Raw genomic sequence first — 23351 nt, forward strand, 5'->3', positions numbered from 1 at the left:
GGCTCTTCACATCAGGTGGCCAAAGTATTGGAGTTTCAGCTTCAACATCAGTCCTTCCAATGAATATTCAGGACTAATTTCCTTAGGATTGACTGGTTTGATATTCTTGCAGTCCAAGGGACTCTCAAGAGTCTTCTCCAGCACTACATTTTGAAAGCATGAATTCCTCAGCTCTCAGCTTTCTTTATGTTCCAGCTCTCACATCTGTACATGACTGCTGGAAAAAACCATAGCTTTGACTATATGGATCTTTGTTGGCAAAGTGATGTCTCTGCTTTTTAATAGACTGTCTAGGTTTGCCATAGCTTTTCTTCCAAGACATCAGCGTCTTTTAATTTCATGGCTGCAGGAGATAATAAACAGGCCTGTGGGCAGCTGGCTTCAGGCCTGGGTAAGCCACGTGGTGGTGTGAGGACACTGGGAATCAAGCTCTCTCCACCCCAGCCCATGCTCTGTTCTGGTTTCTTTCTTCCCTGGAATTCTCTGCCCTGGGGGAAGCTCCAGGCTCATAGTCACACATCTTTCCAACCCCTTAGCCTCAACCATCGTGGTGCTGGGAAGGCACTAGGTGGGGTTGTCTGGGCTTGACCTCTCCCACCCCTGAGCCCAAGGTCAGACCCAGATTAACAGAGGAGATCTTTCACCAGAGGGAGATTGGGCTGTTTTTGTCAGAAGAACGCAGGCAAAAGTAACTGTAACCAACCAGGGGTACCGTCCCCTGATGTTTAGGCTGAGAGCCATGGCCCTGAAGGGAACAAGGTCCTTCTGCTGGAGGTGGCTTAGCAAGGCTCCGGGCTCTCCTGGTGGCTAAGATGGTAAAGAATCTGCTTACAATGCAGGAAAGCCCAGTTCCACCCCTGGAGAAGGGAATGGCTACCCACTCCAGTATTCTTGCCCGGAGAACTCCATGAACAAGGAGCCTGGCGGGCTACAGTCTGTGGGGCTTGCAAAGACTGGACACGACTGAGTGATCTGCATGTGTCTTGGGCTTTGTGGAGCTGGGGGGTCCTGCTCCCGTGGGGGCTCTGCAGCCATCCTTGATCGAGTGGTGATCAGTGGCGCTTGTGGTCCGGACTGGAGTGGCAATCTTAAGCCCAATGGGGTCCAAACTCAAGCACCAAATCAGATCCATCCCTGAAGGCCCCTTCCTTCTCATTCCACCCAAAGTTCCTTCCCTAGAAAGGAGAGTCTTTGACTTGCTTCTCCCTCCAGAGCTGTGGCTTCTCAAGGTTTTCTGGAGGCAGTGATCTCCTGGTAGGATTTTGGGCTGACCTGCTTGGATGAGATACAGATGCCATAACCCCTTCCTTTGCCCCTTCTGTGTCATTTGGGGTGGGCAAGACTGTGCTGCAGAAGCAAGCCAGCTCCATGTCCCAGCAGCTTACAGCAACAAAGCCTGATTTCTCACTCACCCTGGTGTCTTCAGTGTGGATTGGCATCGGACTCTGGTCTCATTTTCACTCAAGACCTGGGCGACAGAGCAGCCTGGTTGCTGGTTCCCATGCCAGCCAGGAGAGGTCTCCGAAGGCTCTCATGTGGGCAAGAAAGTGCTCAGACCAGGAAGAGACACACATCACTTTTGATGGCAACTAATTGGCTGGAGGTAGTCACGTGCTTTCCCAGTCACGGGGAGGGCAGTAATGTGCCTCTCTTCCCCTTTCCCAGCATCCTCTGGGGCTGTCCATCTCTGGGGAATGTTCAGTAGGTCCCAGCCACCAGCTCTCTCGCTCCTATCTGTGGCTGACTTCATTAGGACTCACTGAATGCTATTAAACCAAGTATTCTGATCTCTCAGGAGCAATTGGCTCTGTGCTTAGGGCGTGGGAACTGGTCCACCGTCTTGTAAACCCTTGACTTGGGTAATTTGAGGGATGCCTGGCAATGATGGACCTTCCCTGGCCTTCACTCATTCTTCCATCTTCTGCAACGTGCTGGCTTATGAACAGTACCCTATAAATATACCCCAAGTCCATTCTACTTACATACACAAAGGGAAGTATGTGACTGTGCTTGTTGGATTTGTTTATGAAAGAGAAGAGGAAAAATGCATGCTTTCAGGTCTACCGAGGAATGCATAGCTCTGCTTTATGGACAGGTTTGCCTAGAGGGAGCCGCTTTGATGGTAAGAGTGTGTGGTGAGAGCGGAAACCAGAATGCCTGCTGTGAGGACTGTGGAGAGAAAAGGGGTGAGTGCAGCTTGTGAGACCTGATTCTGAGATGATAATGGTGTGTGTTTCATTTGGAGAGGGAGTTTAGGGAAGTGGATGGAATATAGACTTTCGGTTTTAGGCTTCTGAGCTGTGTGACCTGGGGCAAGTTACTTGACCTCTCTGAGCCTCAGTTTCTTGCCTTTCTGGGTAACTGTGAAAACTGAGTAAGAGAGTGAATGCCAGTGCCATGAGGCAGACTGGCCTGCGATACTGCCAGTCTGGTGGCCAGCCTTGGCTAGCAGGCATGTGTCCTGATACAAAATGGAAGGTGGTTGCTCCCAGTGGCTTCCTATCCATTGGTCCTGCGGGAATTACCCCATGGTCCTGTTCCTTATGTGGCTCCTTCACTGTATGTACTGCAGAACTTTCCCCTCCCTTGTGTTGTTTTCTGCAAAGAGCTTCTATCAAGGGGGAAACACAGGGTTCCTTTCTTCTTCTCTGGTCTTGTAGCCATATTGGGAGTTCTGTCTTCCCTGTCCCAGGTCCTGCCGAGGTCCACTACACTGGCCTCCTGGCCAGAGCTTGCCCAGAGCAGGTGCCAAGTAGGATGCATGGGCCTTGGAGGTGGGGTGGGCTGAATGGACCCTTTGAGGCTTTGAGGCCTCAGCGTTTTGTTCCTGTGTCTCGCCTGAAATCATGCAGTGACTGTGTGGAAGCTCAGGCAGGTCTGTGTGGCCAGGGATCTTTTCCACCACTCTGGAGAATGGAGCCACATGGGAGGGAGTTCTTGAGAGACTACCGGGGCCAGGTCCCCAGTCTACGGGGTCTGCTCAACTCCTATCCGGACCACCGGACACCAATCGGTTTCTGTTGTCTCTGTTCTCTCTCCTGCCGCTGCAGTCCATGAGCCTCATTGAGATTGGGAACCCCTCTCAGAGTCTGGAGAATGTTTGCCGCTGGGCCTACCTCCAGCAGAAGCCAGACACTGATCACGACGAGTACCACGATCACGCCATATTCCTCACACGGCAGGACTTTGGGCCCTCGGGCATGCAAGGTGAGTCTCGGGCCTGCGGGGGCACAGAAAGGAGGGAGGCTGCACGTGAGTGCCTGAGCCTGCCAGGCCACCCCAGCAGCCTTGGCCTGGGATGGGAGGGGTGTCTGGGCAAGGGGGTAAGTGCTGAGAAGGGTGTCCGGATTGAGGGTAAGTGCTAGTCTCCTCCTGGCTCTTCAAAACTACCAGGAACTCTGACATGTCCCCCAGGAAACTGTCTCTCTGGGAACAGGGAAGATCAAAGGGAGTGAAATGGGCAGAGTCTGGGGCTGGCAGCCCCGGGGCCAGACAAGCGCTGAGGCTGGGCTTCGGTTGTTTGCTTCCTCCGTGCGTGCTTGCCAAGCCACTTCAGTCGTGTCCCACTCTTTTGCGACCCCATGGACTGTAGCCCGCCCAGCTCTTCTGTCTATGGGATTCTCCAGGCAAGAATACTGGAGGAGTTACCGTGGCCTCCTCCAGGGATTCTTCCCTACTCGGGGATTGAACCCGTATCGCTTATGTCTCCTTCACTGACGAGTGGGTTCTTTACCACTAGCGCCACCTGGGAAGCCCTTGCTTCCTCCAACTTTTGTAAAACAAAATTGAATAAATTTTCAATCTTGAAAAGATAAGGGACTTTACTTAAAAATTCAATCTATATAAGACTGACAGATCCAAAAGGAAAAACTGACGAGTCTACAATCGCAGTTGAAGATCTCACACAGCGCATGTTAGATAAAATAAGTGAAATAAGACAGAGAAGAATATATACTCAGGACTCCACTTATTTCAGGCTTGGAAGTGGGCAAAACTGATCTGTGGTGTCAACAGTCGGGAGAGTGGGCAGAAGGGAGGGAGTTGCTGTTGGAACCGAGGAGAGGCTTCTGCAGTGTGGGGACAGTTTTATTTCTTGGTCGGGGGGTGGCTGCACAGGGGTGATCACTTGTATCTCCTGAATGGTGTTGGTGCCTCTCCACTGTGAGGGGTTGCTCGCTCCCCTTCAAGCCCGTCTGTGTGGCCAGCTGATGGAGCCCTCTGTCGCCCTTTGTCCGGGTGAGAGCTCTAACGGGGAGCAGAACTGTTCTGTGGGAGAGAAACCAACACAGCTTTTACATTAAGTGACTTCATTCTTCATTTAAAAATGTGAAAGGACAGCCAAGAATTACCAGATGTTAAAAAAAAAAAAGGAAAGGATGAAAAAGATGGGCTGAGATGTAAAATAAAGTTAAAAAGCTAACTCCAGAGGAAACAGATAATTTAGAGAAGGGAAAAGTACATTTTTATAAAGTCATATCTCCAGAATGTTTGAGGAAATATATCTGTAAACCCAGAACAGGCTACAAAGAAGAATCAGAGGGAAAAAAAAGGTTTTCATTAAAGATTTGATGGTGTTGACTAAAAAATTAAATGTCCAACCTGAAAGTTATGTGTGTGTGTGTATGTGTGTTTTAATTCATCAGAAATGTTAAGTACTTCAGTCCTGGGGGATAGCATCTCAAGTAACCCTGGGAGAACTGAGCTGCTCTGAGGAGGCAAGGGGGGCTAGGATATGTAGGAGTTTTGCAACAAAGGGCAGCTAATAAGACAAAGCTTACTGTTAATTGAAGAAAACAAAAATCTCAAGGTAAGGAATTCAGTGCTTTTCTATGTGTGGGAAGATGCAGGAGCCTGGGCTCACTGAAATCATTCCTTCGCTATGCGTCTCAGCCATCTGGGGCCAGCACCCAGTGTTTTCCCATCCTGAGTTTCCTCGGGGCTCACCAGCTCGCCATCCATGGAGGCTGCAACAAAGGATGCTGTGACATCCTTTCTTTACCGATATGATAGCAATATTGCATTTCTCAGTGGGTGAAATAGAAAATTCAAAAGCTGAAATAAAAAGTCAAGGGCCCCCAAAAAGATCGAAATATGAGCGAAAAATTGATGTAGAGGCGCAATCCAGGAAGAACACTACGTCTATCTACAAGGATTTCTGGAAAGAAAATAATAGCAAAGTGAACTAAGAATGGAGGATATAAAGAAAAAATATAGATACATTTTCAAATCTTCAAATCCTAAATGTTTCTGTAATGCTAGCGTGGGTGAATGAGAAATACACAGACTGAGGCGCGTATTCATATGCAGGCTTTGATACAAAGGTCAAAGAGAAGACCACGAAGCTTTGCCCTGGCACTGATTCAAGAACAAGCATCTCAAAATCTGCAGAGCAAAAGAATACTTTAAGACACATATTTTCCTGTTTATTAGAAGGGAAATAGACAGTGGTTGGGCATACAGCTTTTAGACAGTTCTGAAACCAGCACTGCCCGGTCACACTTTTTCCTTTCTGTACTTGTCTCTTGAAACACGTTGCCTAGGACCTCTCCCTGGGGTCTCAGATGAGTGAGGCTCAGTGGGGGGACAGTCCGGGCTTCTAACTTTCTGGGTCTTGCTGACTTAAAAAAGTACATGACCTAAGAGTTGCGAGTTAAGTTTTGTTTGGGGCGAAACGAGGCCTGTAGCCTGGGAGACAGCATTTCAGATAGCTCCGAGAAATGGCTCCAAAGAGGTAGGGGGGAAGGTCAGTGACTCGTGATTTTAGTGAAGAGAGAACACAGGCAATCAAGTGCGTATGTTTTTGCAGAAGGGTTCTTCTGGTCTCTTGAGAATTCCTGTTAGTCATGCGGAGCGGACATCACCATGAAGGAATGTAGTGCTTTTCTAGTTACAGGGAGGTTCAAGAATTGAGCTCATAAAATTGGCCCCTGAAAATAAGTATCTGAAGACCTGTCCTGCCAGTTTTTCCCAGAGCACAGAGCGCCTCATCCCTGATCTCCACCCTGAACCCCTCTTAGGGGTTGTTGAAGCAGCTGCAGTGACACCTGATTTAACCATGGGCAGATGGCAAGTGCCCATGGCGATGCTGATTTGCGGCTGACAGCCTCTGGGATGCCCAGGTCTTTAAACAGAGGCTTTGCCTGGCGCACACAGCTCTGCACACACTGCTGTATCTCACCCAGTGGCAAGTGGTGAGGCCCCACTGTCTGGATTTCCTCCATCTTGGGTGGGATCATTGTGCCCTCCCATCACTCTCCCTCTCCCCGTGGGCGGGAACGTGGTCCTTCCCTGGGGGCATCTTAAGACTCCCTGTGATCAGGCTCAGCCCACTCAGGGGGCATCATCCTTCCGCAGACCAGTCACATCACAGGGTGGCCTTCCCACCTTCCTGCTCAGGCGGTTCAGTTCCCTGCCTCAACCCTGCCCTCTCTCCCTGTGAGACTCCCTTCCCTACTTCTTCCTTGGACCACACGCTGTAACTGGGCAGGCAAAACCCACTGTGTCTCCTCACTGTGACCTGTTAATTCAGTGGCTCTTCAGAAGCCCTTGGTGGGTTGAGTGGTGGCTGGAGGGTGTGTGGCCTCTCACGTCAGAGGTTAGCCTACTGTGGCTGTCCTTCCCCCTCTGATCCCCATTCTCCACCTCTGGGGGTCCCTTGCCCAGGACAGACCGCTGGACCCCTCAGCAGGAATGTGGTTCGGAATCTGCCCAGTCAGCGCAGGGTTCCCGGGCCAAGGGCTCCAAGAGCCTCATCACCTGTGACTGGCCTGCCTCCCCGTCTCCGTGGTCAGTCTCCCTGCACAGCTCCGCGGGGCAGCACAGCACTGCCCTGATCAGCTTGGGCCCACCCTCCCTGCAGCCATCTGTGCACTGTGGGAAAGGGTCCAGCTGAGGTCTCAGAGGCCCCAAGGGAGGCCCCGAGGGAGCGGCTCAGGGTGTGGTGCCAGGCACCAGGGCCAGAGTGCCAACAGCCCAGGAAGCAAGCTGCAGCCTCGGGGACCGAAAGGCCACTCAGCCAAGTGGGGAAGGAAAGTGGGAGGTGGCCTGAAAGAGAACAGTGGGCAGGAGGCTACCAAGGTGGCAGAAAGCCTTGGCAGATAAGACCTGGACACGGGAAACTGAGCTGGCTGCAGGGTGGCTGCTGATGGGCAGGGCTGAGGCCCGCTTCCCCGGGGCAGGGAACTGGTTTCGAGCTGTGCCAGCCTTGAGGGCCGTTGGCTATGCCCGTTTGCTCTGGTGATGCCAGGGCATGGTGGGGTCTGGGCCCCTCTGCGTGGAGAGGGCTCTGAGCCCCCTTTGTCTCTCCCAGGCTATGCTCCTGTCACTGGGATGTGCCACCCGGTCCGCAGCTGCACCCTGAACCACGAGGACGGCTTCTCCTCCGCGTTCGTGGTGGCCCACGAGACTGGCCATGTGTAAGTGGCCTCAGCAGGCCCTGCTGTCTGAGGCAGGTCAGGGCTCAAGGGGCCCCGCTTCTCCTCTGCGCCCTGAGAGGGACACTCCCTGGACGACAAACCCCTCGGATGTGATGTCCTGGCCCACTTTCCACCGAGGGCCAGGCAGCAGCCGGGGGCTGCCCACCCATTATGCCATCGAAGCACTTGGGCAGGAGGGTCTTCTCACCCAGTTCTGTAGATGAGGGTGCGAGGGAGCCTCCCCCAGGAACAGAGAGCTGGAGCTCGGGTGTGCGTGCTGCTGGTGTGTAGGGAGGGCGGTGGGCGCCTCCACCCCCACTCCTTTCTCATGCCGCAGCGCTCTGCCTTGGGGACAGGACCCTGCAGGGCCTGCCGCTGGATGCTGTCTCCTCAGAGCGCCCCGGCTCTAAAATCCATCCGGGAGAAAACGGGTACCACCTGGCTCAGGGCCGACCAGGCTGGCCAAGGATGAGGGGAGTCAGCTCATGGAGGTGGGGGTCCCCTCCCAGCGTCTGGAGGGGGTGGGGCTGACAGGTGACTGTGGCTGGGTGAGGGTCTAGGGAGGCTGCCCTGGCTCCTCTCACAGGCTGGGCATGGAGCATGACGGGCAGGGCAACCGCTGCGGTGACGAGGTGCGGCTGGGCAGCATCATGGCGCCCCTGGTGCAGGCGGCCTTCCATCGCTTCCACTGGTCCCGCTGCAGCCAGCAGGAGCTGAGCCGCTACCTGCAGTGAGTACCACCCTGTCCCCTGGGGAGGAGCCTGGGGCGCTGCACTCAGGCCTAGCAGGGCGCCTCTAGCCCCAAGTGCAAAGCAGGGGAGAGGGGGACAGCAGTACTGGTTGGGGGGGGGGTCCCACTGTTGGGGGCTAAGTTTTGGATGGAAAGTGGTTACAACCACTCCACCTTTAATGGATGCCTAGTCCATGGGGTCGCTATGAGTTGGACACAACTGAGCGACTTCACTTTCACTTTTCACTTTCATGCACTGGAGAAGGAAATGGCAACCTGCTCCAGTGTTCTTGCCTGGAGAATCCCAGGGACGGGGGAGCCTGGTGGGCTGCCGTCTATGGGGTCACACAGAGTCGGACACGACTGAAGTGACTTAGCACAGGGCCCAGCCAAGCCAGGTCCTGCCTAACCATGCCAAGGGAAAGAGGCGCAACAGGAAGCTAAGGCAACACAGCATTAGGGCTGGGGGGTGCAAGCAGGCCCACCGCCGAGGCTCCATGAGGGGCCTCCACTGCCGCCTGGTCTGGGCAGCCCGGTCCTGCTGCAGGCAGCTTGTGGTGCCCCCGTGTCCCCTCACAGCTCCTACGACTGCCTGCGGGATGACCCCTTCACCCACGACTGGCCAGCGCTGCCCCAGCTCCCCGGGCTGCACTACTCCATGAACGAGCAGTGCCGTTTCGACTTTGGCCTCGGTTACATGATGTGCACCGCGGTGAGTGTCGGAGCCGGGACACCTGCAAGGACTGAGCGGGAGCTTAGCCCAGACCCGCCTGGTCTCCCGGGACGTGGCTGGTGTCGGGGTGGCTCCCCGGGACAGGGTGGAGCGGCCCTCCAAACACCAGGTTCTCCCCACACCTACTGCCGTATATCCAGTGGGTGCCCCGTGCTCTCTTGGCTGGTCCAGACGTGGCCTCGGGAGGGATTGAGGCAGTGGAGTGTTCAGCCGGGGAACAGCGAGTGCTCATGGGATGCCTGCTTGGGCCAAAGGAATGCCAACCAGCCTTCATGCCAAGCACACTGGTGCCCAGCCGGCTCCATGAGAGGTCCAGGCTCCATGAAAGGTGTAGCCACCAAGGTCTGCAGGCTCGGGAGGCCCAGCAGCCCCCAGGGACGGGAGGCGCTGTCCCTGCGTCATGTACAGTCAGGAAGCATGAAGTACCCCCGAAATCCTCACAGCACCAGAACCACACAGAGCTCAGGGCAACACCCAGGCCTGTCCTGGGCAGCCGTGCACGAGAGCCCCGGGGTGATGGGGGGCAACCCCGCAAGGCCCCTGCAGTGGGAGATGGCCTGCCAGCTGCCGCTGCTCTCTTCCAGTTCCGGACCTTCGACCCGTGCAAACAGCTGTGGTGCAGCCACCCTGAAAACCCCTACTTTTGCAAGACAAAGAAGGGGCCGCCCCTGGATGGGACCATGTGTGCGCCTGGCAAGGTGAGTCAGGGCAGAGGGCAGACACGGACGCGCACAGCTCTCCAGGGCAGATCCTGCAGGGCGCTGGAGTGGGGCCGGGGTCATCTCAGGGGACCCCTGCCTCCCTCGTAGTAACCCCACTCTCCACTCTCCAGAGCTCCTGCCCTCTGAACCTCTCATACACTCTTCCTTCTGTCGGAGGGAACCTGATGTCTCAGAGCTCCTCAGTGTGCATCAAGCCCCATTGTGGGAATCCTCTCTTCTAAGGACCAGTTTTGGGGTTCTGGAAGCCTTCCATACCCCCTGCACACTGTGGGTGCCTGCATCACCTCACCCTGACACCAACATTGGCCAACATTCCGGTGGGCCTAGGATCCTCAGGCCCGGCATCAGGCTTGGCCTTTTTACCCCCTAGCACATTGCTGTTTGGTCCCTGGTGGGCACACTTGTCCCTAGAGGTAGCTGGATGGCCACCTACCAGTGCCTGCCTGCTACCCCAGGCCCGCTTCCCACTTTCCGTGGAAGCGGCAAGACAAAGGGCTTCTCCTTCCAGCCCAAATTCTGGGCCTGATTCTCATTGTTATTCAGTTGCTAAGTTATCTACTCTTTGTGACCCCATGGACTGCAACACACCAGGCTTCCCTGTCCTTCACCATCTCCCTGAGTTTGTTCATGTCCATTGAGTTGATGATGCCATCCAACCATCTCATCCCCTGTCATCCCCTTCTCCTCCTGCCTTCAATCTTCCCCAGCATCAGAATGCTTTCTCGTGAGTTGGCTGTTTGCATCAGGTGGTCAAAGTGTTGGAGCTTCAGTTTCAACATCAGTCCTTCCAATGAATATTCAGGGTTGATTTCTTTTAGGATGGACTGGTTGGATCTCCTTGCAGTCCAAAGGACTCTCAAGAGTCTTCTCCAGCACCACAGTTCAAAACCATCAATTCTTCAGCGCTCAGCTTCCTTTATAGTCCAGCTCTCATGTCCATACGTAACTACTGGAAAAACCATAGCTTTGACTATACAGACTTTTGTCAGCAAAATGATGTCTCTGCTTTGTCCCTGTTGATGTCTCAGATGTCTCTGACAAACTGTTTAGACTGGTCATAGCTTTTCTTCCAAAGAGCAAGCGTCTTTTAATTTTATGGCTGCACTCACCATCTACTGTGGTTTTGGAGCCCAAGAAAATAAAATTGTCACTGTTTCCACTTTTTCCCCTTCTGTTTGACATGAAGTGATGGGACCAGATGCCATGATCTTGGTTTTTCACACTCCCACTCCTTATGCAGATGAGCCCAGGAGAGTTCAGCCCGGGGAAGACAGCAGACACAGCAGGATCCTGTGAGGTCCAGGAGAGGACTCCAGTGTCCCCCAGTGTTAGGCCTAGAAAGACACCCAAACCACCTGGGCCTGAGGTTTCTGCACCACAGGTTTTAAATTCTGCTTTATTTTAGTCCCTGGCAGAGCTTGTTAGAGATATGGATTTCCAGGTCCATCCCGAAGATTTTGATTTGGGATAAGGTTTGAGAATTATTTTGTTTGGTTCTTTATTTGTAAGATTATGTTAAAATCCTACATAATATAAAATTCATCACTTAAATCACTCTCGGTGGCTTTTAGGACTTTCACAGAGTTGTGCAACCGTCACTACTGTAGTTTCCAGAACTTCTCATCACCCCAGAAAGAGGCCTCACGAACCAGTGACTCCCGGTTATTGTCCCCCTCCAGCTCCTGGAAACTACTAACCTGCCTTCTCTGTCTATGGATTTGCCTATTTTGGCGTTTCCTATAAGTGGAATGACATAATATGTGCCTTTTGTGTCTGACTTTTTTTCACTTAGCATCATAACTTCAAAGATCATCTGTGCTATTGCGGATATCAGGGCTTCATTTCTTTTTTTACGGCCAAATGGCATTCCGCTATATGGATATACCACATTTGTTTACCATTTGGTGGGCATGTGGGCTTTTTCTACCTTTTGGTATCTGTGAATAGTCCGCTAATGAACATTCACGTGTATGTTTTTGTTAGAACACTTGGGAATTGGTGTTTTTAAGAGGCATCCAGGTGATTTAGCTATGCCCATAGACTAGACGTTGCAAATGGGATGTTGTTAGTAATACTCCAGGGACCTAATAATGCCAGAACGGACCTCATAGCCTTCTTCTCCGCGGGACCTCGATGGAGAAGACAAGGACCCCAAACCTTTTGCCATAACCCCAGGGGGGAGCTCAGTAAATGCTGAGCTGGAGAATGAGACAAGCTTGGCATGGAGCCCTACCTCAATCTGCCCCTCCACGTCCAGCCTTGGGCTGGAGAGAAGGAGTGGGAGCAGACACTGTGTGGTGTGCCCGTCCGTGGTCGGGGGGTGGTGGTAGGCCTTTCCCACAGGAATACTGGCCACAGCCAAATGTGGGCCCGAGAGTACTCGATCTCCAGCTTACTGGCCCACTTCCCCTTGGCGGGATGGTGAGGAAGGGGGCAGGTGTGGCCGAAGCACCCTTTTGCACGGAAAGTGCTGACCCAGTGATGACTTCACTGTTTTTGCCGGTAGGACACTCAGTTTATTTAGCCCAGTCGTGCTGATTGAGGGGGCGCTCAGGCTTAGCTCAGCCTGCCCTGGTTCACGAGGAGCACAGGGAGAAAGCTGAGCTGGACCAGGGATTCCTGGTGTGTGTGGAGTGGGTACAGGGGCAAAGTCGGGGAGCGGCACCTCCCAGGGCTCCATCAGAACCCTCTGCACTTGTGAGTTTGTACGTTTCGGTGTCTTACTTACGGCAGTGTAATCTTATATCTGGAAAGCAGTCATCCTTTATCTCCCCCTTTCCTCTAAGAGCAGCCACCAGGCCCAGGAGAGAAGGTAGTGGGGAGGGGCAGGGTAACATCTAGGCAGGCTGGAGAAATAGCAGCTCGTCTGGGAAAGCAGGGCTGTGCCAGGCTCAGCTGTCCCTTTCTGTCCCCTGCTGCGTGCCTCCCCGCCAGATGCCGGGCAGGAGGTCACACGGCATTCAGGCCCTTCCTGGTCTCCTCACTGTCCACAACGGGTCATCCCAAGCACATCGTCCTCTCCTGCAGCTGCCGTTTCCCAGAGACAGAACCACGTATCTTTATTCCATCCACAGAGATGACCTGGAAAGAGGGATTAAACCTACAGCTGAGCCACCTGCATCCTTTGCCCCCGGTTTCATGACTTGCTCCTTGTCTGCCTGGGTTGCACACTGTGGAGCGGATGGGAAGGTGAGGTCAGGTGGAGAGGATGGGCAGTGAGCAATGAGGGGCTGTGGGCACGTAGCTTTCTTACAGAATCAGGAGTTCTGAGCAGGCACGTTTGGCTGAGAGGGGAGAGCTGAGCTTATTGTTCTTGGAAGAGATGTGTGCAGTGGACCTGGGGATTAGGCTGGTTAGTCACCTCAGCTTCACATCCATCCACCCACCCATCCATCCCTCCATACGTCAGGCTTGCTTTTCCATCGGGTATCACTGTCTCCAATGGTTGCCCATGAATGTGACAAGGTGGCAATGACGTGATGGTGAGCAAGGGGATAGGGAGGGGCCTGGAGGGAGCACAGAGAGGCTTTCAGTGGAGTTCAGCCGACGCCCGGAGAGATGTGGGACAAGTGCTCCAAGTGGGGGGATCTCCTTGGATGGGAGCATGGGGAAGATGGCTGGGGAGGGTGGTTGAGAGGAGCACGGTATTTTAAAATGTAATGTACTAAGGGAAAGGTTGTGCTAAGGCCAACAAATCAAGAGAGTTGTCATTGAAAAGATAGTTCTTCAAAAATCCCAAGGAAGTTTGCGGGGAGGAGTGGTCAGTCTCACAGGGAAGCTCCAGGATGAGTTGGAGAGCAGGGCGGGGGGTGGGGGCAGGAACTGCGTTTGGAGAGAAAGAAATGCCAAAAGCAAGGCGAACAGGATTAGGATCGGCTGGTGGGAATAATTTCAGTGGGCTCTGGGGCATCGGGCTGCCCCTAGTTGTCTAGTACCTGACTGGGCTTGGAGTGATTAGGATGGCGGATGGTGGCCTGGAATTTAGGAGCGCTGATGAAGGAGGAGGCTGTGGGGTGTGTGGGGGGGTGGTATGTGTGCTCTGGATTGATTAGTTTGCACTTGAAAATTACCCTGTGGATGAGTTGTTTACCATCTCTGGGAGCTGGTTAACCCTAGGAGGGGAAGTCCCTCCAGGGTCAGCAAGACCCAGATGTCAAAGCATCAGAATCCGGAAAACAAAAGACACAGTTGACACGCATGGCTCCCCAGGAGACGAGTGATGGCGGGAGAGAGGCAGGGACTGTTTGACCTGAAGATGACTCCTCCTGAGCGCGAGTCATATCCTGCCCTGTCCAGGGTGCTGGAGACTTGGCTCGGATCTGCTGTCAGACAGGAGGTCCCTGTGGCCACACAGGGATGGCCTTCATCCCCTGGAGGCAAGGTCAGGCCAGGCGCAGAGGGTCCCCCCAGATGCCTCTACTCTGCAGGCTGGGTTAGTGGGCTCGCTGTGCCCTCCTTGCCCGAACCAGGGTACAGACCCAACTGGGTCAAGATGGCTCCTGCATCCGAGTGTCCTGGCAGAAGAGAATCCTTCCTGTCTCACATTCGCCTGCAGTGTCTTGGGAACAACACTCACCCTAAGTTTTCATGAATTCAGGACTGTTTCAGAAGCATGTGCCACAGTGCTTATCCAGTGCAGAGGCCCCATGATGCCCGTGTCTTGCTGCACAGTCGAGGACTGGCAGGCAGGCAGAACTGTAGGGATCGCCCAGGGTCTGGGCATGGGAGTTTAAGCCCTCCCTCCCTCCCCACTGTGTGACCTTGAGCCATCCTGTCCCCCCTTGGGCGAGTCACCTAAGTGTCCAAGTCAATTATCTTCACATCCCAGGCTCCTGGCAATGGCACCAGCTCAGGACATACTGGTGGGTGGAGAACGGAAACCCAGGACCACAGTGGTTCAGAAATGCTAAATGCGCACTTCCTGAAAAGAACAGTCTGCCTTTCAGGCTTTCAGACCAACCTGGCGGTGTTCCTGGCCCTGCTGAAGTGCACCAGTGCTCTCCATGGTGCTTATCCTGAGAGGCAGGTCAGGTTTGTTCATGGGTATGTGTGGCTCCAATTCACTCATGACGTGTGACTTTGTGCTTTTAAAGGTTTAAGCCCTTCTACTGGATGAAATATTTGTAAGCATTTAAACATATGTTTATAAAACATTTTAATAATATTAAACATGTTTCTTTCATGATAACACTGAGGCATCAGAGTTTAAAACTGTTCATTTGCTTTGCTTGTACTCTTAAGTGTTCACAGTTATCCAGAAAGAAATAGACCAAAATATTAGAGGGACAGCTTCTAGGTTGTGGAATTCAGGATGATTTTTCTGTCTTTCTGCCTTGTTTTCATATTTCCTATAATGTGTATGAATTGCCTCTCTGCATCTGGACCCAAGTTTGTGGAGGAGGTGGTCCACCACACCATGGGCCTGTGGCATGTCCTGAGTTGTCCCCTGCCCAGCTCCCCATTTACAAACTGAAGACCAGTTAGTCCAGTGGGGATGAGGGACCACCGCGTGGCCTCCTCCTTGTCCTTGGTCCCTGTGGCCATCAGTGATTTAGAGGCTGGGCCCCATCACAACTTCAGAGGTGCCAGGACCCTTCCCACCCTCGTTGTCCTAGTCAGGTGGGGCAGAAATCCCTGAGACTAGGGTGACCCAGACAGCAGGCATTTCTTCCTGACACGTCTGGAGGCTGGAGTCTTAGAGCAGGGTGTCGGCAAGGCCTGATGTTCTCACGGACTGTAATCAATTAGGGCCACTTCCGCTTTCACTCACCCTTCCCCTTTGATACACTTCTCCTGTCGGCTGACATTAAAGCAGCCACAGGTGTTTTGTGGCTTTGGCGAAGGAGAAATTGGATTTGGGGTGTATTTATTGGCTTATTTATATGGTTTGGGGATTTTCCAGGTGAAGCGAGGGGTAAAGAACATGCCTGCCAATGCAGGAGGCATAAAAGATGCAGGTTCAATTCCTGGGTCAGGATGATCTCCTGGAGGAGGGCCTAGCAACCCACTCCAGTGTTCTTGCCTAGAGAATCCCATGGACAGAGGCACCTGGGGGCCACAGTCCATGGGGTCACAAAGAGCAACTGAGCACGCGTGCATGTGGCTTTTAGTGCCTTATATCTACAGCTAGGTTGTTGATTCTGTCCAGGTATAATTTTGGCTTCTAGAAATACTCTTACTGCCTCTGCACTGACTCACCCAAGGTCATTGAAGAATACGTGCTATATTCAGCACAGCCTTCTCAAGTGATTGCAGACAAGGGGCCTCAACTATACTAGAGGTTGTGATTGCTCCTGTGTTTGCAATAGTTTGTTTCCTTTTGGTGTTGTCTTGTAGTTGGGACTACTAACACAGATCCAATTTGGAGAATTCTTTGAAAACGCTAAGTTTAACAAGATGATTTGTTTCTTGAAAAACTGCCCAGACCTCCAAACATATGTATTACAAAGCATAACGGGCATTAAAAATAATTTTCAAACACCAGGAGAGAAACTTGAATGCAGACAGAACACGAAAAATTTGCTCAAAATGTTGATAAAGCTGTTACCAGTTAAACTGCTATTTTGAAAATTTTGGCTTACAATAAAGTAAGGGAGAGATGAAAGACTTCTGATATCAGTTGCTCAGTCATGTCTCACTCTTTGCAACCCCATAGACTGCAGCACGCCAGGCCGCCCTGTTCATCACCAGCTCCTCCACTTGCTCAAACTCACGTCCATCAAGTCGGTGATGCCATCCAACCATCTCATCCTCTGTTGTCCCCTTCTCCTCCTATCCTCAATCTTTCCCAGCATCAGGGTCTTTTCAAATGAGTCAGTTCTTCACATCAGGTGGACAAATTATCGGAGCTTCAGCTTCAGCATCATTCCTTCCAATGAATATTTAGGACCAATTTCCTTTAGAATTGACTGGTTTGATCTCCTTGCAGTCCAAGGGACTCTCAAGAGTCTTCTCCAACACCACAGTTCAAAAGCATCAATTCTTCGGAGCTCAGTTTTCTTTATGGTCCAACTCTCACATCCATACATGGCTACTAGAAAAACCATAACTCTTGACTAGTCGGACCTTTGTGGGTAATGCTCTGCTTTTTAATATGCTAGGTTTATCATAGCTTTTCTTCCAAGGAGCAAGCATCTTTTCATTTCATGGCTGCAGTCAACACCTGCAGTGATTTGGGAGCCCAAGAAACTAAAGTCTGTCACTGTTTCCACTGTTTCTCCATCCATTTGCCATGAAGTGATGGGGCCGGAAGCCATGATCCTCGTTTTTTGAATGTTGAGTTTTAAGCCAACTTTTTCACTCTCTTCTTTCACTTTCATCAAGAGGCTCTTTAGTTCTTCGCTTTCTGCCATAAGGGTGGTGTCATCTGCATATCTCAGGTCATTGATATTTCTCCCAGCAATCTTGATTCCAGCTTGTGCTTTGTCCAGCCCGGCATTTCGCATGATGTGCTCTGCATATAAGTTAAATAAGCAGGGTGACAATATACAGCCTTGACATTCTCCTTTCCCAATTTAGAACCAGTCTGTTGTTCCATGTCTGGTTCTAACTGTTGCTTCTTGACCTGCATACATATTTCTCAGGAGGCAGGTAAGGTGATCTGGTATTCCTATCTCTTCAAGAATTTTCCACAGTTTGTTGTGATCACACAATCAAAGACTTTAGCATAGTCAATGAAGAAGAAGTAGATATTTTTCTGGAATTCTTTTGCTTTTTCTGTGATCTAATGGATGTTGGCAATTTGACCTCTGGTTTTTCTGCCTTTTCTAAATCCAGCTTGAACATCTGGAAGTTCATGGTTCACGTACTTGTTGAAGCCTAGCTTGGAGAATTTTGAGATGAGTGCAACTGTGCAGTAGTTAGATATGTATTAATATACCTTCTTTTATCATTTTTAAATTATTTATTAAATAAAACTCAGGTAAAAATCCATGGAAAATAAATAAAGATTTAAAATGAGTGAAGAAATCAGTAGAAATAAATCTGACTTCAAAAGTTTAATTATAACTAAAAAGTTTCAGATCAGACTGAAGCAGTCATTCATTAGGAGGAAAAGATAAATATTCAAGAGAAGTAAGTAACAGACAGGCTCTTGAAGTGTTTGACAATGCAGTTAACAAAGAGGAGTGAATCTGATGAATACTTTGGAAAAGCATTTAAACTTCTTTCTGATTTTGACATGAAATGTTGACAACATCAAAGACAATGTCAAGCTCAGAATATTGCCTCTACAGTAAAAATGTTGACAGCAACAGTTACTGAGTTGCTAATCTGAAAAGCATTTTAAATCAGTCTCTGACCAAGAAAACGTCAAACACCCTGAAATCCACATCCAGAAGCACACCAGATAGCAGTTTCTCCTAATTTGGTCATCTCAATATTCGTATAGCATCACCAGTAACTACTCTAAATTGCTGAAAATTAAAAAATAGTTCTCTCAACATGCTAGAGGAAGTGTTGGCAAGCTACAGCACACACACCAATTCTACCTGCCTCCGGTTTTATTTTCCCGTAACAGTTTTATAAAGATGTGACTCACATTTAAATTACCTCATCTGAAATGTAGAATTCAATGGTTTTCGCTGTATTCCTGGAGTTGTACAACCATTACAACATGATTCACCCCCTCCTCCTCAATCCTAGGCAACCACTACTTTGTGTCTCCTTTAAGTTGCCTCTTCCGAATATTTCATATAAATGGCATTGTACAATATGTGGCCTTTTTGGACTGGCTTCATTCAATTAGCATAATGTTTTCAAGCTTCATCCATGTTATACCATTTCTCAGTACTTTATTCTTTTTTATTGCTCGATTATAATCTGCTGTATATATACACTGTGTTTTTATCTATCAGTGTATTAGTTGATGGACATTGAGCTGTTAACTAGTTTTTAGCTGCTATAAGAAATGCCGCTGAAAACGTTTGGGCACGAGTTATTCTATGGATGCGTCATTTTTCTTGAATATGTGTCTAGGAGTAGAATTGTTGGTTCCTGCGGTAACTCTGTGTTTAACGTTTTGAGAAACTGCCAGACTAGTTCCCAAAGCAGCTATACCTTTTTACATTCCTACTAACAATCTCTCTACATCCTCACCAAAAGTTATTACCTGTGTTTTTATTATAACCATCCCAGTGGATGTGAAGTATTATCTCATTGTGGTTTTGAGCACCTTTTCATGAGTATAGTGACAGCTTGTATGTATGCTTTTTGGACAAATGTCTATTCATTATCACCTCTGCTTATTTTTAATTGAGTTATCTTTTTATTATCAAGTTACAATCATTCTCTATTCATTCTATATGCTGGAAGCAAATCCCTTATCAGACTGCTCAGGTAAATGGCTTGCGAATATTTCCTCCTATTATTGTCTTTTCACTTTCATGTTAGTATCATTTGATGCATAAAAGCTTTTAATTTTGGTGAAGTCTAATGTAGATATACATTAGCGTGGGCGGCTGTGACCGTTGCACTTAGCGCAGGCGGCTGTGACGCCAAGAGGAGCTACCCCATGTACGAGGTCAGGGGCAGAAGCCGGGAGGACCCCATGCCCGAGGGGTGGTGGCCAAGAAGAGGTACCCTACGTCTGAGGTCAGGGGCAGTGGCCGAGACTGCCAGGCTATGACGGTGCAGGAAGGGCCGAGAGGAGCTACCCCAGTCCGAGGTCAGGGGCGGTGGCCGGGAGGAGCAACCCCATGCCCAAGGAGTGGTGGCTGCACAGGCGCAGGAGGGCTGAAAAGAGCTACTCCAAGTTCAAGGTCAGGAGGGGCAGCAGTGAGGAGATACCCCTCATCCAAGGTAAGGGGCAGCGGCTGCACTTTGCTGGAGCAGCTGTGAAGAGATACCCCACGTGCAAGGTAAGAGAAACCCAAGTAAGATGGTAGGTGTTGCAAGAGGGCATCAGAGGGCAAACACACGGAAACCATACTCACAGAAAACTAGTCAATCTAATCACATAAGGACCACAGCCTTGTCTAACTCAGTGAAACCAAGCCATGCCTGTGAGACCATCCAAGATGGGCGGGTCATGGCGGAGAGGTCTGACAGAATGTGGTCCACTGGAGAAGGGAATGGCAAACCACTTCAGTATTCTTGCCTTGAGAACCCCATGAACAGTATGAAAAGGCAAAATGATAGGATACTGAAAGAGGAACTCCCCAGGTCGGTAGGTGCCCAATATGCTACTGGAGATCAGTGGAGAAATAACTCCAGAAAGAATGAAGGGATGGAGCCAAAGCGAAAGCAATACCCAGCTGTGGATGTGACTGGTGATAGAAGCAAGGTCCGATGCTGTAAAGAGCAATATTGCATAGGAACCTGGAATGTCAGGTCCATGAATCAAGGCAAATTGGAAGTGGTTAAACAAGAGATGGCAAGAGTGAACGTCGACATTCTAGGAATCAGCGAACTAAAATGGATTGGAATGGATGAATTTAACTCAGATGACCATTATATCTACTACTGTGGGCAGGAATCCCTCAGAAGAAATGGAGTAGCCATCATGGTCAACAAAAGAGTCCAAAATGCAGTACTTGGATGCAATCTCAAAAACCACAGAATCATCTCTGTTCATTTACAAGGCAAACCATTCAGTATCACAGTAATCCAAGCCTATGCCCCAACCAGTAACCCTGAAGAAGCTGAAGTTGAACAGTTCTATGAAGACCTACAAGACCTTTTAGAACTAACACCAAAAAAAGATGTCCTTTTCATTAGAGGGGACTGGAATGCAAAAGTAGGAAGTCAAGAAACACCTGGAGTAACAGGCAAATTTGGCCTAGGAATACGGAATGAAGCAGGGCAAAGACTAATAGAGTTTAGCCAAGAAAATGCACTGGTCATAGCAAACACCCTCTTCCAACAACACAAGAGAAGACTCTACACATGGACATCACCAGATGGTCAACACCAAAATCAGATTGATTATATTCTTTGCAGCCAAAGATGGAGAAGCTCTATACAGTCAACAAAAACAAGACCAGGAGATGACTGTGGCTCAGATCAAGAACTCCTTATTGCCAAATTCAGACTTAAATTGAAGAAAGTAGGGAAAACCACTAGACCATTCAGGTATGACCTAAATCAAATCCCTTATGATTATACAGTGGAAGTGAGAAATAGATTTAAGGGACTAGATCTGATAGACAGAGTACCTGATGAACTATGGATGGAGGTTCGTGACATTGTATAGAAGACAGGGATCAAGAAAAGAAATTGAAAAGAAATGCAAAAAAGCAAAATGGCTGTCTGGGAAGGCCTTACAAATAGCTGTGAAAAAAAGAGAAGCAAAAAGCAAAGGAGAAAAGGAATGATATAAGCATCTGAATACAGAGTTCCAAAGAATAGCAAGAAGAGATAGAAAGCCTTCCTCAGGGATCAAGGCAAAGAAATAGAGGAAAACAACAGAATGGGAAAGACTAGAGATCTCTTCAAGAAAACTAGATACCAAGGGAACATTTCATGCAAAGATGGGCTTGATAAAGGACAGAAATGGTATGGACCTAACAGAAGCAGAAGATATTAAGAAAAGGTTGGTGGAATACACAGAAGAACTATACAAGAAAGATCTTCATGACCCAAATAATCACGATGGTGTGATCACTCACCTAGAGCCAGACATCCTAGAATGGGAAGTCAAGTGGGCCTTAGAAAGCATCACTACAAGCATGGCTAGTGGAGGTGATGGAATTCCAGTTGAGCTATTTCAAGTCCTGAAAGATGATGCTGTGAAAGTGCTGCACTCAATATGCCAGCAAATTTGGAAAACTCAGCAGTGGCTACAAGACTGGGAAAGGTTAGTTTTCATTCCAATCCCAAAGAAAGGCAGTGCCAAAGAATGCTCAAACTACCACACAATTGCACTCATCTCACATGCTAGTAAAGTAATGCTCAAAATTCTCCAAAACAGGCTTCAGCAATATGTGAACCGTGAACTTCCAGATGTTCAAGCTGGTTTTAGAAAAGGCAGAGGAACCAGAGATCAAATTGCCAACATCCGCTGGATCATGGAAAAAGCAAGAGAGTTCCAGAAAAACATATATTTCTGCTTTATTGACTATGCCAAAGCCTTTGACTGTGTGGATCACAATAAACTGTGGAAAATTCTGAAAGAGATGGGAATCCCAGACCACCTGACCTGCCTCTTGAGAAATCTGTATGCAGGTCAGGAAGCAACAGTTAGAACTGGACATGGAACAGCAGACTGGTTCCAAATAGGAAAAGAAGTACGTCAAGGCTGTATATTATCCCCCTGCTTATTTAACTTATATGCAGAGTATATCATGAGAAATGCTGGGCTTGAAGAAGCACAAGCTGGAATCAAGATTGCCGGGAGAAATATCAAGAACCTCAGATATGCAGATGACACCACCCTTATGGCAGAAAGTGAAGAGGAACTAAAAGCCTCTTGATGAAAGTAGAGAGTGAAAAGTTGGCTTAAAGCTCAACATTCAAAAAACGAAGATCATGGTATCTGGTCCCGTCACTTCATGGGAAATAGATGGAGAAACAGTGGAAACAGTGTCAGACTTTATTTTTTTGGGCTCCAAAATCACTGCAGGTGGTGACTGCAGACATGAAATTAAAAGATGCTTACTTCTTGGAAGAAAAGTTATGACCAACCTAGATAGCGTATTGAAAAGCAGAGACATTACTTTGCCAACAAAGGTCCATCTAGTCAAGGCTGTGGTTTTTCCAGTGGTCATGTATGGATGTGAAAGTTGGACTTTGAAGAAGGCTGAGTGCCGAAGAATTGATGCATTTGAACTGTGGTGTTGGAGAAGACTCTTGAGAGTCCCTTGGACTGCAGGGAGATCCAACCAGTCCATTCTGAAGGAGATCAGCCCTGGGATTTCTTTGGAAGGAATGATGCTAAAGCTGAAGCTCCAGTACTTTGGCCTCTTCATGTGAAGAGCTGACTCATTGGAAAAGACCTTGATGCTGGGAGGGATTGGGGGCAGGAGGAGAAGGGGACGACAGAGGATGAGATGGCTGGATGGCATCACGGACTCGATGGATGTGAGTTTGAGTGAACTCCGGGAGTTGTTGATGGACAGGGAGGCCTGGCGTGCTGCGATTCACGGGGTCGCAAAGAGTCGGACACGGCTGAGCGACTGAATGACTGAACTGGATGTAGATATGTTTTCTCTTGTCACTTGTGTTTTGGTGGTGTAGCTAAGGAACCACTGCCATTAGATGAAGGTGTGTCCCTGTTCTTTCCTTTGGGTCTGTGACCCACTGTCACGTAGTATGTGTGTAAGGTGTGAGCCAAGAGTCCAGCGTTGTTCTTTTGCATGGGAATACCCGTTTGTCTCAGCACCATTTGTTGAAGGGGCTATTTTTTTCCAATGAATCATTTGGTACCCTTGCTGAAAATCAGTTGATCATATTGTTGTAGCCATGCGTTCCGGTAAACAAACTCGCTCAGAAGGACAATGCAGATAGTGGAGTGCAGTTTATTACACCAGTGGGCCCAAGGCAGAGTCTCCTCTTAGCCAAGGACCCCGGCCAGTTTTTGTGAAAACCTTATATACCCTAAGTATACTTGCTCAAACCCACCTCCCCAAATTCCTTGAAACTAGTCTGGACCAAGTGAAAGAGAGATACGATCAAAGTTAGCCCATGATTCATGTGTCACAAGACTAGACAAACAGTGGACATTTATCAACAGGACTGTGGTCATATCCCGATAAACATAACGGAATTTACCACTTTGTTCCCTTACAGAGATAATTGGCATATTCTTTTAGGCA

The 23351-nt window shown here is 49.6% G+C and overlaps 1 protein-coding gene across 2 annotated transcripts in view; it reads left to right on the plus strand.

Moving 5' to 3' along the window:
- The window catches only part of ADAMTS2 (ADAM metallopeptidase with thrombospondin type 1 motif 2), a 255023-nt gene that overhangs the window by 194189 nt on the left and 37483 nt on the right, over positions 1-23351 (plus strand). For both annotated transcript variants that reach the window (XM_042250871.1, XM_042250872.2), the window contains 5 exons: positions 3051-3207; positions 7310-7415; positions 8002-8145; positions 8725-8857; positions 9463-9576. In XM_042250871.1, the coding sequence (XP_042106805.1) occupies positions 3051-3207; positions 7310-7415; positions 8002-8145; positions 8725-8857; positions 9463-9576 (654 nt within the window). The remainder of the gene's footprint in view (positions 1-3050; positions 3208-7309; positions 7416-8001; positions 8146-8724; positions 8858-9462; positions 9577-23351) is intronic.

This window comes from Ovis aries, chromosome 5, assembly GCF_016772045.2.
Source record: "Ovis aries strain OAR_USU_Benz2616 breed Rambouillet chromosome 5, ARS-UI_Ramb_v3.0, whole genome shotgun sequence".
In the NCBI taxonomy this organism is placed as follows: Eukaryota; Metazoa; Chordata; class Mammalia; order Artiodactyla; family Bovidae; genus Ovis; species Ovis aries.